At 42.3% G+C, this 12,877-nt stretch overlaps 1 protein-coding gene across 2 annotated transcripts in view; it reads right to left on the bottom strand.

Annotated features, from left to right (window-relative positions):
* Positions 1-12,311, bottom strand: part of LOC109305407 (serine/threonine-protein kinase TNNI3K) — a 291,292-nt gene extending 278,981 nt beyond the window's left edge. Inside the window, exons 1-4 of one of the 2 annotated variants that reach the window (XM_019528396.1) lie at positions 12,061-12,231; positions 10,667-10,834; positions 8,370-8,462; positions 4,766-7,295 (exon numbers count right to left, since the gene is read on the bottom strand). In XM_019528396.1, coding sequence (XP_019383941.1) covers positions 5,851-7,295; positions 8,370-8,462; positions 10,667-10,834; positions 12,061-12,121 — 1,767 coding nt within the window. In that variant the 5' untranslated portion in view covers positions 12,122-12,231 and the 3' untranslated portion in view covers positions 4,766-5,850. Of the gene's footprint in view, positions 1-4,765; positions 7,296-8,369; positions 8,463-10,666; positions 10,835-12,060 lie in introns of those variants that run through there. The other variant, XM_019528397.1, reaches the window with a different exon arrangement.
* Positions 12,312-12,877: the final 566 nt, after the last annotated feature.

Genomic DNA, 12,877 nt, shown 5'->3' on the forward strand with positions numbered 1-12,877 from the left:
GCTGCAGCAACTGGTGGGGGATGGGGCCAGGTGGGGCAGCAACTGGGGGGCTGGGATGGGCATATGGGCCTTGCAAGCTGTGTGGTAGCCCCTGTGGGAGCCATTTGGACCCCACTGGGGGGCCGTACCCCTTGTGTGGGGGCTGAATCTCCTGTTGGGGGGGCATACCCCTTGTGTGGGGGATGAACCCACTGTTAGGGGCCCTTACCCATTTTGGGGTTGAACCCCCTGTTGGAAGGTCAAACCCACTGTTGGGGGGGCATACCCCTTGTGTGGGGGTGAATCCTGTTGGGGGCCTGTACCCCTTGTGTGGGGGTTGAACCCCCTGTTGGGGGAGCTTACCCCTTGTGAGAGGGTCTAAACCCCTGTTGGGGAGCCCAGCACCTTGTGCGGGGGCCATTGCCCTGTGGGAGTGCAGCAAAACATGTATTCATTAATTTATAAAACATGTATTTAGAGGTCACTTTATTATTACAAGAGACTTGCTTTAACACTGGAAGATATATCAATAAAGCATTGTCCAACTGATCCCTGTCTGTTTTGCTCTCAGTCTTTATAGTGGTCTTTCATTTGATTTGTGGGGGAACATGGATTTGGGGGTATTTTACAGAGTGAATTTGGGATTTTTTTTTATCAGGGATTTTTCAGTTTTCCAATAGGGAACACCAGAATTCCTGCTAGGGAAGCCAGTGGCAGGACCCTGTCTGCTCAGAGCTGGCACCTTGGACCCATCTGGCTGTGGCTGACCTTCTGGACAAATGGGGCCAGGAGGACACGTGTTGACAGTTCAAAGCAGGCCACCACACCTGGAACATCTTCTGGGTGATAGCTGCCCAGACGGCGAGGCAGAGGGCACAAAGGCCAACTCTGCAACCGCAGTCCACTGACAGCTTGCCGAGAGGGGCAGATGCCTCTACTAGCTATGCAGTCCCCATCCGAGTCTGGCAGGTGCACAGGTTATAGCCAGGCAACAGCCCCCACTGCCAGACTGCTGCAGTGGGTAGAGGGTGCAGGGAACTCTCAAAGCTGCTTCAGCAGTCCAGCTGGCACAGGGGGTAGTGTCCCCAGGTACCAAATAGCTGGGCCCCAGAAGCTCCTGAGAGCTAGTAGCCCTGAGCTACTTGCCAGGGTGGGTTTTTATACTGCTGGGGCCAGGACAGGGCAGCTTTTTATACTGCTGGGGACAGCACAGATGCCGGTCCTGGGATTTAGCTCCCCCTGGCTGAAGATCCAGGAGCAGCTAAGCACGGTTATTTTGCCCCAAGTGGCACCATTTGCTCCACAACAAAGTGCATGTCTGAGCACGTGCGCTGAAGCAAAAAGCCCCGGCTCAAATCTGCACCACTTCTATTTGAGCTGCTGCAAGCGCACGTGCTTGCATGTGTGGACGTGCCCTGTGATGGTAAGTAGGGGTGGGGGAGGGGAGACTCCTGCCAGGCCCCATTCCCTGCCTGATCCCCCAGCCTGCCCCCCATGGTTGCTCCACCTGCCCCAGCTCCCAGTTGTTAAAAAAATAGTCCCCACTCACCAGCTGCTGCCAGGTGGGGGGTGATCCCCGCTGCCCCACACTGCATGGGGGGCTCTGTCATGATCCCCCTGCCCACTCTTCCAGCCCTCCCATGGCTGCCTTGCCTGCTCCAGCTCCTGGCCCTTTAAAAGCAAAACAAAAAAAATCCCCACTCACTGGCTGCTGCAGCAGCTTTGAGGCTTTTGGGGGCTCATGGCAGAGCCCCCCACGCACCGCGGGGCAGTGGCAGGCAGGAGGGATTGCCCACCCGCTGGGTAGGAGCCTGTGAGTTGCGGCTTTTCTGTGGTTTTTTTGAAGGGCTGGGAGCTGGGGTGGACAGGGCAGCTATGGGGGGTGGCAGGGAGAGCAGGCAGGGTCAGGGGGCTCATGGAAAAGCCCCCCCGCTGTAGCATGGGGCAGTGAAGATTCCCCCCCACCAGGCAGGAGCCGGTGAGAGGGCCCTTTTTGCTCCCAAAGAGCCGGGAACTGGGGCAGGCAGGGCAGCCATTGAAAGTGGGTGTGGGATGGGGCCTGTGTGATTTGGCAATTTTGCCGACTCCGCAACAGCTGAATCTCTGAATCAGATTCGGCTGAAGCAATTCAGGACAGTAATTCGAGTCACCAAATTGAATCACTGTCCCCCAGATCAGCCAAATTCAAAGTGAATAACAGCTGCTTTGTACAGGCCTAACACACACCCAGAGACACATTATTTATTTATCTATACACACACAAACACACACACACAAGATTTTCAACCTTGAACTTTGAAGCATGATTTAATATATACCTTCTGGCTGTATAAAACTTCTGTGTTCATGAAACTGAAATAGTCAGAGAAGCTCATGTAATTATTTAGAATAGAATTGCAAAAATGTAGCGTATCTGTATTCATATATTCTGGGAGAAAATATCTGTCCACTTTTACATTGGGAGACCTAAGGGAGATCTTTGTTTCCTTAGGTGATGCATCTTCACAGAGAATGAGGTGGGCTAACACAATGACCCACTCTACAAGTCAAAGGCATACCTAGGTAAGGTAGAGGTGGAAATACCAGGACTACTTCCTCTACACTCTTCAGTGGCTGGAGAAGCACAGCTGACAGCCTTTTAAGAAGTGCAGCAGTACATGCTCCATCAATCAAACGCAGCCCACATCAGCTACACTTTCCCTTCAACTCCCCAAATCTCTACTATGTGTCTATCTTTTATTCATGCTAAAATGACTTTCAACAATCAAACTAGATAGCAGTACATTGTGTTTATGGAACCTCTTAAAATATAAATGGCAAAAGAATACAAGCATTGTTTTTATTTCCAGTGTTTTCTCCATTCCTTTCTAGCAACAAGGCAACTGAATACGAAAACCTTCTCTGAAGAGAGCTTGACCTACAACTAAAGATGCAAAGTCTATGCTTGATATAAGTTCATGATGGATGCTATGAGATTGGGTAGATCTGATGGTATACACTCATACTATCATGTTTCATATTCTAGGATACTTCTTGATTTTTTCTCGGTTAATTTTTTTAATCTTTGACTGTAACATTTCACATACCATTTTTGAAATAACACTTTGTATTGTTGCTCAACACCACTTCTCACTTGAAGCTGATCTTGATCCTCACACTTTCATTACACTCTAGCATGGTTTCTAGTACTTCTGAACATACACACTCAAAAGACGTAACTCGGGTAGAGAAACACTGAACATAGAATAATGTCTCACAAGTGTTATATGATGAATACTGGGGACAACTTTGGAAATAGTGGTGGGCCATTGCATGCTTTGTAGTGGACAACAAGACATTTCAGTGCAGAGTTAACAACCCACAATCATTTTGTTTCTGCGAGTAATACCAAAATTTAATTTGATAATACTTTAACAATTTCTCTCTGGTTAGGCTTCTTACCTCAAATTCCACATTATAACTTGACTCAATTTTCTATTGTACAGTCTTTAACAAGCTTAAAAAAAAGAATACAAATTCCTGGTATTTCCATTCCATGATCAGTTTTATATGAATTCAAAATTATTACAGGATTTAGTAAGGTCATAAAGGAAATGGGTAGATTTTCTTGAAGAGAGACTGAGTGTTTAAAACATTTTAAGCATCATGTATATTGTGCCACTAATCAATATTGTAAAACATTATTATAGACAGAAAAGTACATTATTTGATGGGAGAGAGACTGGAGGCATCAAGTGAATGCATTTGGATATAAGCTAGTAAAGAGATTACCAGAATGTAGTATTCAAACCTGATACTGAACCAGGATGTTCTATTTGCCCAAATCTATTGTAAGAACTGAAGTTCTGTTACCACAAAATGTGTTTCTGGGAGATACTCTCACATACCATTGAGGGATACAGATAACTGCAATGAGAGCATTTAGGTCCTAGAAGTTTTTGTTCCAGAAGGGACCAGGGTACAAAGAAATGAATGGATCTTCTCTCTCCAAGGGCTAAAAAAAGAATAGAAAACTAGAAGCCAGATAGGATACCTTTGAAAGAGGCCACTTAAAATCAGCCCACTTCAAAAGTACTAGATAAAAAAGTTGTTCTGGCTGAATGAAGAGGAGCCAAAGTAAATCTTGAGATCTTGAGAAAGATCATGAGGAAGAAAGACAGATCAATTTATAGATGAGTCTCTTTAAAAAGGGAGGCTCAGAGGTGGTAAGAGGACATCAAAACCAGGAGGCTGAATAAGAGGTAAAAGCTGCATTAAATTTGTATTCAACTTACAGACTCAGATATAAAAAAAATTCTTAAAACTAGAATGAAGTAGAAATAAAAAGTGGCTATTTTGGTGACAAGATTAGAAAAGAGTGCAATAGCTGGAGTTGTGTGAATTCAAAAGTTAAGAAGAAACTTGTTATAAAGTCTGAGTGGGCACTTTTCAATCTTGTAGCTGAAAAATGTTCACTGATTATGTACATAATGGGTTACTTAAAAGAAAAAGCTTTGGAGGGAATAGAGAGAAGACTAGAGAACTTTTATTGAAGCAAAATGGTTTGCCTTTGTGACCATACTAGTATAACAGCTCAACAATGGTACGCATATTTATCTATTCTAAAGTAGATCTTCTGTATCCAAAGGAAGAATCAAAGGAAAGCTTTAAAGAAAAATATAGAAGTAAAGCTAATGTGTATTATTTTATAGAACTAACATTAGAGTAGAGCTGCTAGAAGTTACCAATCTGCTATTGCTGTGCAGAACATTCATTTTCAGAAGTGAGAATCAAAAATGAATCAGTATCACACTAATGAGACCTTACGTTTATAGTCCAGTACACAATAGTCAGGGATATAGGCATTCGTGTCATTCTTAACAGCCCTCTGTCCTAGAGGAACACAATGCTGATGGCCCCATAACCAAACTATCAGCTAACTAACGTGTAAAAGTGAATTCTGTGTCCTCCTGAGGGCAAGCATTCACTATTATTACAGCTATGAATTATAATGACCTTTTACTCAAACATAATTTAATAATAGATAAGAACAATATATTTACAATTAGATTTGTTTCTTTATACTTCCATGGGATCTAAGAGAAACAAATTAATACATTTTAATTCCATCAATATGATCACCAGTTAGATTGCACCCAGTAACTTGGAAATATTTTAATACCATATGCTTTCACGCATAAGATGATTCAGAAATGGGAAGGGCATAGCATACACCAGGTCAATTCTTGTGACTCTTTATTTAATTTTACACCTGTTCAGGTACTTTAACATAATCATTTCACAAAAATCGGTTTTCTGTAAAAGAACATACGTACTTATATACTTCTAAGCTTGTAATAAAACTTTCATGAGTAATCTTTTAAACAGATTTAAAGTTATTCATGTAATTATCTTTGCTTTGTTTAAAAGGGAGAAAAAATTACCTCATGAAACTAGAATTTTAAAACTATGAAGCATGCAAAGAAAGGTGAATCAATGCTATGCAACACCAGGTTGATGGAGCCAACACTGAATTCTGAAGAAGTTTTAAGTAGTTTTTCAATCAAATGTTTAATTAACATGTTCTATTCCATAGTCTCATTAAGAAAAACCTAAAAATACATAACAAGACACTACAAGAATATTTGCCTCTTAGTGTTTTCATAGATTTGAAATATTTCATTAATTCTTTCATCAAAAGAATAGTTTATCTGCATTTTTGCATTATTAATGTTATGCTACAATAACACTGTTAATGCAATTTCATTATTTCTACTTCAATAAAACCAGAAAAAAAAATTCTGTGTACTTTTTCCTTCTGGGTTCTACAAGCTTGAAAGCAACCAATCATCCTCAAATTAAAGACTGCCAAAGTGTACAATTACTGTGCTTCTACAAATCAGATTTCTCTTTTTGTCTTTGCAGACTGATTTCTTTGTAAATTTCCTGCCTAAACTTCAACATGTCTTCTACGTCTTTGTAAAAGAGCATTTCTTCAATAGACAGGAGCTTAAAGCCATTCAATTTAAAAGCTGACTTGTGCTGCACAGCATTTAACATCTTTAATGACATTCTAACTGAATCACTTAAAGTAGAACAAATAGGAAAAATCCGAGCAGTCCACAAGCCTAAGCTTGTCTTGTCACCAGAGAAGAGTTGGTCTGACAACTTGAGGTCCCAGAGATCCAAGCACTGTAGTAAAGTGACTCCAAAAAACTGAAGTGAATGTACGCCTGAAAAATGTTTCACATTCTTTTTCAAGTCATCTTCAACACCAAACAACATGCTCACATACATTAGTTTTCCATTAATCCTGACACTTAATGAACCCAAAAAAGAGTTTGGTGGAATGTCTGCTTTAGAATTTATGCAACAACCACTTACAATGCTGTTTGTCCCTACCGAAACTTCGGGTCCTAGCCTGGAGTATTCAATAACAGAGCCAGGAGCTATACAACATCCTGCATCAATTATGCTCTGAATGATGCATGCTGATTTGTCAGAATTTTCTGCTTTATCTGGGAAGATGCTGAATGTGTTAGATTGTAAGCCAAGCTCAAATTTAAGTTGGCTACCAGAAGTGAAATGAAATAAATATTCTTTAGTAGTCCCAATATGATAGAATCTGGAATTGTTTAAGACTATAACATTAAGTGCTGTTCCTTTAAGAAGAGAAAATAGTTTCTGTTTTACTTCTATTAACTGTGAATCTTCTTTTGTGACATTAGCTGTGTTTTTTATATAATCTTGAGTTGCTCCAGGTCCCAGAGCCTGTAGAAAGTCACCATATGCATCTATTTCACAGCAAAGTGTTTCCATCTGCTTATAAAATGCTAGCAATTTTTTGGCAATGCTATGATCAATGTAAAATAAACTGTCAGTGTACACATACTCAAAATCCATTTTTGAGTGATGGCGTTCTTCAGAATTTACTTGAGAAAAATTCCTCTTTACAAGTACTGCACCAGACTGATGCATCCTTTCAATATTAGGTTTATGTAGGAATTGATGACAAAAGCTATATTCAAGTTCTCCCTTTTCTGACAAACTGGATGGATCTAAAACAAATACTCCATGAGTGGTACCAACTGTCAAATCTGAAGGATGAGCTAAAGCAGTAAATCCAGGCTTATCAAACTTGATTACTTGATGACTAGTGCTATAAAGTTCAATATCATCTGCACATGTAATGAGAATTCCTGGTTTCATGTGGGTGGGAAAATCAATGTACATTGCCAGTTTAAGTTCTAACACCTGGTAAACAGGGTTGCCAAAAGGCAAAGCTGTGAAAATTTTTCCCAGTGCACTTGCATTTGGTAAACGCTGACTATAACCACCTAAGAAAAAAAAGAAAAGGTTTATTATTATTATTATATACGCCAGACACTGCTCTGTAAGGATCTCATGAACCTGTATTCAAAACTAGCAAGAACTAGGTAGGTGTATGAGTATCAAAATGGCTATTTTACCTATGTTTTGAGGCATAAAGGAGAAGCATGGTGGCATTCCAGGGATGTGTCCAAAAGGAAAGAACGAGCGAACTACCAGTCATTCTCTTTCAGAAATTTCTAGTGATGGATGCTAATCTCAATCCCGATCTTGTCCAAAAGAAGGAATACATTAAAGAGGTATTTTCTTAATTATAACCAACTTCGTCTTCTATAGTTTGTAGCCGAAGTAGGAAAAAGGTCCCTGAATAAAAATGATGAACCCCATTCATCACTGCTGGATGGAGTACAGAAGAATGGGAAATCATGTGTCCTTTTCTGAGCTAGTCATGCTTTTATTTTATTTTCTGTGTTTCCCTAAAAATCTGCAAAGACATATAGCATCAGAAAGTGAATGCTATTCACTTCTTGCAACATGTAAGTAGAAATCTTGTTTGCCACTTCAAATCATAGATAACCCAAACAAGCAGCAGCTTGGTGGACAGGGCCATGGGCGATGGGATGGGTGCCTCCTGGTTGAGGGGGCACCAGTGGCCGATCGCCAACCCCGGAAGTGCCAGCAGGAAACCAGAAGTGCCGCCAGTACTTTTCAGGCAGGGCACCACTCCCTGGCCAGTAAGGGCCAATTTCAGGGAGGGGCACGTGTCTCCCTGTGCCCTGCCTACGTGTTACCTATGGACTGGGCTGTTGTTGAATGGTGACAAGTCTTTCTTCTCTTCTGAAAACCCTTGGGTCCTGTTTCATAGCATTTTCAGATCTTTTTAACTGGGAGAGTTGGAAAAAGTCTCAGTCTACACTCAGATGGTAGAAAATTACCAAATAAACCATATTTGAGATTAATTTTGAATGGAAGCAACATTTGGCAGCCTGTTTCTCCACCATGAGTACCATATGTTCCAATAAAAAAACTCTATAATCATAGTGCCACAATTTTTTTTTTTTTTAAACAGGAAAATAATTTACCAGAATGAATTAGTATGATGGTAAGAGAAGCCCACTTGTCACCATATAGCTCTTCCAAGCACTGAAGGACGTGAAGTGTTGATCCACCATTCCCTGGAATATATATGAATACATATTTAAAAGAAAATCACCAATAGCAATACAAGCGTGCCAAGCATACTAGAATACAGCAACACTAATCAGTACCAAACGCTGAACTGAAATAGCTTGCAGTACTACAATGAGCAACAGCATGTTTAGAAGCGGACCTCATGTGCTTCAAAACATTAGTTTATTTTTAAATGAAACCTCTTGCCTTCATGGTTTAGAGAACTGAGTGACAACAGATACAACAATGTCCATCTGAAATTGCCTAAAAACACTCTGAAAGGACAGTATTTCTACTTCAATGATGTTGATCAAAACATACAAGAAAGATGAAAGATAATCATCTTAGGAAACTCTTACACGCATTGTGAATGGTGCTTCAAGTGGATAAATCTTGCAAAAATAACACATTCCCTCTCCAATTCAACCTAGGAACAACAGTATCATTAAGAAGTTTGTTGTCATTTTGAGAGGGTCATAATTCAGCTATAAAAACTGACTTTTATAGGAGACCTGCCATATAAAATTTCACTAAAGAATTTTTGCAAGTTTTCAGTGGTCCTTTTTGACATTCACATTTTGTGAAGGGAAATTAAATACTGCAACGTTATCTGGGTACTTTCTATGCTCCTCTATCTTAAAATATTTTAAATTAACAAAAAATAATATTTGCAAATTATTTTGCATTGTAGATGGAATAATCAGATTAGCTACTTTCTAAATACATGACACAGATTAAAGTTTACAACAGGACACTAACATTTTCGTAACTAGGATTCTTGATATACATTCACTACTATAGATCTATCAGATGCAGAGATTTTCATTCTACACCATCATGAGTCTATTACTAATGCATATGAAATTCGAATAAACTATATTCTGTACTCTACACTTATCATACAATTGTGAGATAGTGCTCATGCTAAGCAAGGCCTAGCATAATGAACAACGCACTAAAACTCCCAGAATGCTTCAAGGAGGTTGAGAAGTCAGCGATTGACATTCTGGTTTTCACCATCTGACCCTTGAATAAGAATGCTGACAGTATCATAAAAATTGCAAGCAAAGCAGTGGTTTTTTTTTAGAAAATACAGAAATGCAAGGCTGAACCACAAGAACAAAAACAACCATATATCACGCTGATAAAGTCTGGGGAGTATTATAAGTAAACTATTAGAAATTAACATAAGAAGCGTAACCAATTATAATAAAGAGCGTGTAGAATATAGATGAGTTAACTAGTAACCAACAGAAGTAAGAATTAGAAATGCATATGTATATGTGTTATCATATATAAGTAATAGAAAAGTTATGTTAGATGCCTCACTCAGACAGAATGGGGACAGTTTTGTATCTTTTGTCTAAAAAAAGATAAGGGACTCCTTTTAAATGAGCTGTTGACCAGTTCTGAGACTACTGAATCAGGCAGCCGCACCTAGCCTTCGGGTTAGAAAGCAAGGGCTTGATTTGGGAACCTCGTGAACCAACAGACCTCCTTAGTTTATGACTTTGTGAAACAATAAAAGTTTTAAATTGAACATCCAGGTCTGAGCCTGTGCTTAATTCAGTCCTTATATAATTCGGCACGAACTCACACAACAATGTACTACTAACATATTCTCTAAATCACCAAAGCATACACATTACAGGGATAAATTAACAGACCTACTGATATAAAATCCAGAAGACCACCACACAGGAATAGTGACTGTTATACATTTGAACCCAACCAAGACATTATCTAATACTACTGGGACATTAATTTGTGATTTAATTCATATAATTCAACTTAAACACCATTCCATAAATTGTTAACTGTTGTCATAACACTTAACCAGAACGAGCAAATGTTATCTGTTTAAAAATGAATCAAATTAAATTGCAAACTTAAACAATAAACTTTACTGAGTGTTGCAGAATGAACACTGGACTATACTACTGGAATCTTTTAAACTGGTATGTGTTCTTGCTCTGAGAAATGCTTTAACTTGGACCAGAATGATTTCAAGGAAGCCCTACAGCCAGCCTATGGAGGACGTCATATTACATGATTACACTGGTACCTCATGGCTCTATAATCTGTGAAATTTATAAACTTATTAAACGTTTAATAAATATATGAATAAGGAGTCAAAGACTGGCAAAATTAAAAATGTCTTTGATTGTACTGTTCTGTAGCAAACATACAACTGACAATGAATACCAACCAATTTTTTGTCCAGGGGGGTCCACAAAAACACAATAATCTACTCCAAGTGGGAGCTCCTTTCTTCTCAACTTTTCTGATAACTGCTTTTTATAAGCAAATTCCTGTTTTTTGTCAGCTGCTGTAATGACGACAACATCCCAGAATTCTCCAGTGCAAGCAGTTTTACCTATTTGAAAAAAAGGTATGTTAACCAATGAGTAGTGGTATTTTGTTGACAGAAGTTACTGACACATTTCATTACACTGATTCTCAACCACAGTGTGGTGGCTGTGTGGTATCATGCAATGTTAACACTTATGTGCGTAAACAAGATAAACCCAGAGATGTTAAATAGGAATCCATAGTGTTAAAAGCATCCTGACCTGTTATGGTCTTTCTGAGTTCTTTGCAACAGTAAAAGTTACCCTTTTTCCAGAATCAAAAAGGAGTGGAAACTAAGAGCTGGCATTTTCTGAGGGGTGCATTGAGTCTAACAGCCACTGGCCTGTAGCAGAGATATCAAAGATATGGCCCACAAAAAGAGAGCCAGTCTCTGAGTCCAAGCTAACTCGCATACTGACCCCACACACAGAGCCTGGGATGCAAGCAGCAGCTGCTCTGGGATTCATATAACACAGGGCACTTGCTCTAACTGCTCTGGGACTGCCTTGCACATAGTGTCCTCCACCCTGGCTGACCCAGGGCACGAGGAGTATTCAGCATCTGCTCCAGCCAGTCCAGAAGAACCAGCTTGAGCAGGCGCCACATGCAGTGCAGACCTGGACTAGTTGAAGAAGAGCAGCACCACGTGCAGTAAAGTCCTGCACCAGCTGGCGTGGGCGCTGCGTTCTGGACAAGTGCTCCGTGCCAGCGGGTCCCACCGCACATGTTGGGTCTGGCACAGGTGGGGTGGAGGGAAGACAAGAGGCCGGAAAGTCCGTGGGCCCCATCCAGCCTGCAGACCAGCTCTGTGATACCCCCAGCCCACAGGCACCCCAAGTTGGACACCCTGTCCTGTTGCAAGATCTCCAGCAGTCTAAGTAATTGGTGCTGGGGAACCCAAGCCTTCAAAAACCAGGAGTGGCAGATGCAGCCTCAGAGTGTCCCTGGTGCAGATTCAAGCCACTGGGTGCTCCACGGCCACCCACCGCTCCCAGAGGACGCTGCGATGCCCCCTGCTCTGCACTAAAGGCTGCATTTAAACCGGAGCTGGCAAGAAACCCCCTAGGGTGGTTACAGCTTCTCAAGCGCGGGTCCCCCCTTTCCCCAGCTGCCTGCACACCCCCACTGCGACGTGCGGCCCAGCCACGGGCCCTGCGCAGCGCTCCAGTCAATCGCACCACAAACCCAACGTGTGTCAGGGCCGGGGCGGGGCGATCCCGGCTCCCCCCTCCCGCCGGCCTCGGGGGCTACCTCGGAGCTGGGCGAATCGCGCCAGCCTCTGCTGCGTGGCCTCCCGCAGCGGCGCCGACATGGCGGCCTGAAGCACCGCCTTCCAGCTGCCACCCGCTCGCAGTGCGCATGCATCTGCCGGGCCGCTGCCATGGAAACCTTCGCTCCCCTAGGTCCCAACCTTCCTCACGCGGCGCCGGCAGCGGTGTAGAGCGGGACCCCCGCAACGTTCTGATCCCGCCTTGAGGGCGTTGCTACGGGTCACCAATGCTTATGACGTGAGAAAGAAGGGGGCGGGGCTTGGAAAAGGTTGGGGGTTGTTGTGTCACGTATAGAGCGGCCCGCGTGGGGGTGGGGCTCGAGAGGAGCTGGAGGGGTTTGGTGCCAGGGCCAGCACAGCAATGGGTGAACTGGGCGAGGGCAGGAAGGGGGCCAGAAAATGGTGAAAATAATAATAATAATTATTATTAACATTATCTCTAGTAAATGGAGGCTCAGACTAAAAGTTGGCCCAGGGCCACGGGGAGTCTAGGTACGGTGTTGGTCCCAGCAGAAACTGTCACTTGCGCAAAGGCAGGTTGGCTTGTTTGCTAGAGCAGCGAGCGAGGCTAGTGTCGGTCCCGAGTGGTTGCAGGTAAGCACGCTTGCCTAATACGGTTTGGTCCTACAACACGAAGCCTTGTTGAGGGCCTCGACTGTGCCGCCAGGACTTTGCTGTCTGTCGTTTCTGCTCCCGTCGTCACATCGCCACATATGAATTAAGGGTTTGAGCTCGAACTGAAAACAGTCCGCAGGGCTGCGAAATAAAAGGGGGATGTGGTCAGCAGTGGCTAGCAGA

The sequence above is a fragment of the Gavialis gangeticus genome, unplaced genomic scaffold (genome assembly GCF_001723915.1).
Source record: "Gavialis gangeticus isolate Ggan-Ray unplaced genomic scaffold, GavGan_comp1, whole genome shotgun sequence".
In the NCBI taxonomy this organism is placed as follows: Eukaryota; Metazoa; Chordata; order Crocodylia; family Gavialidae; genus Gavialis; species Gavialis gangeticus.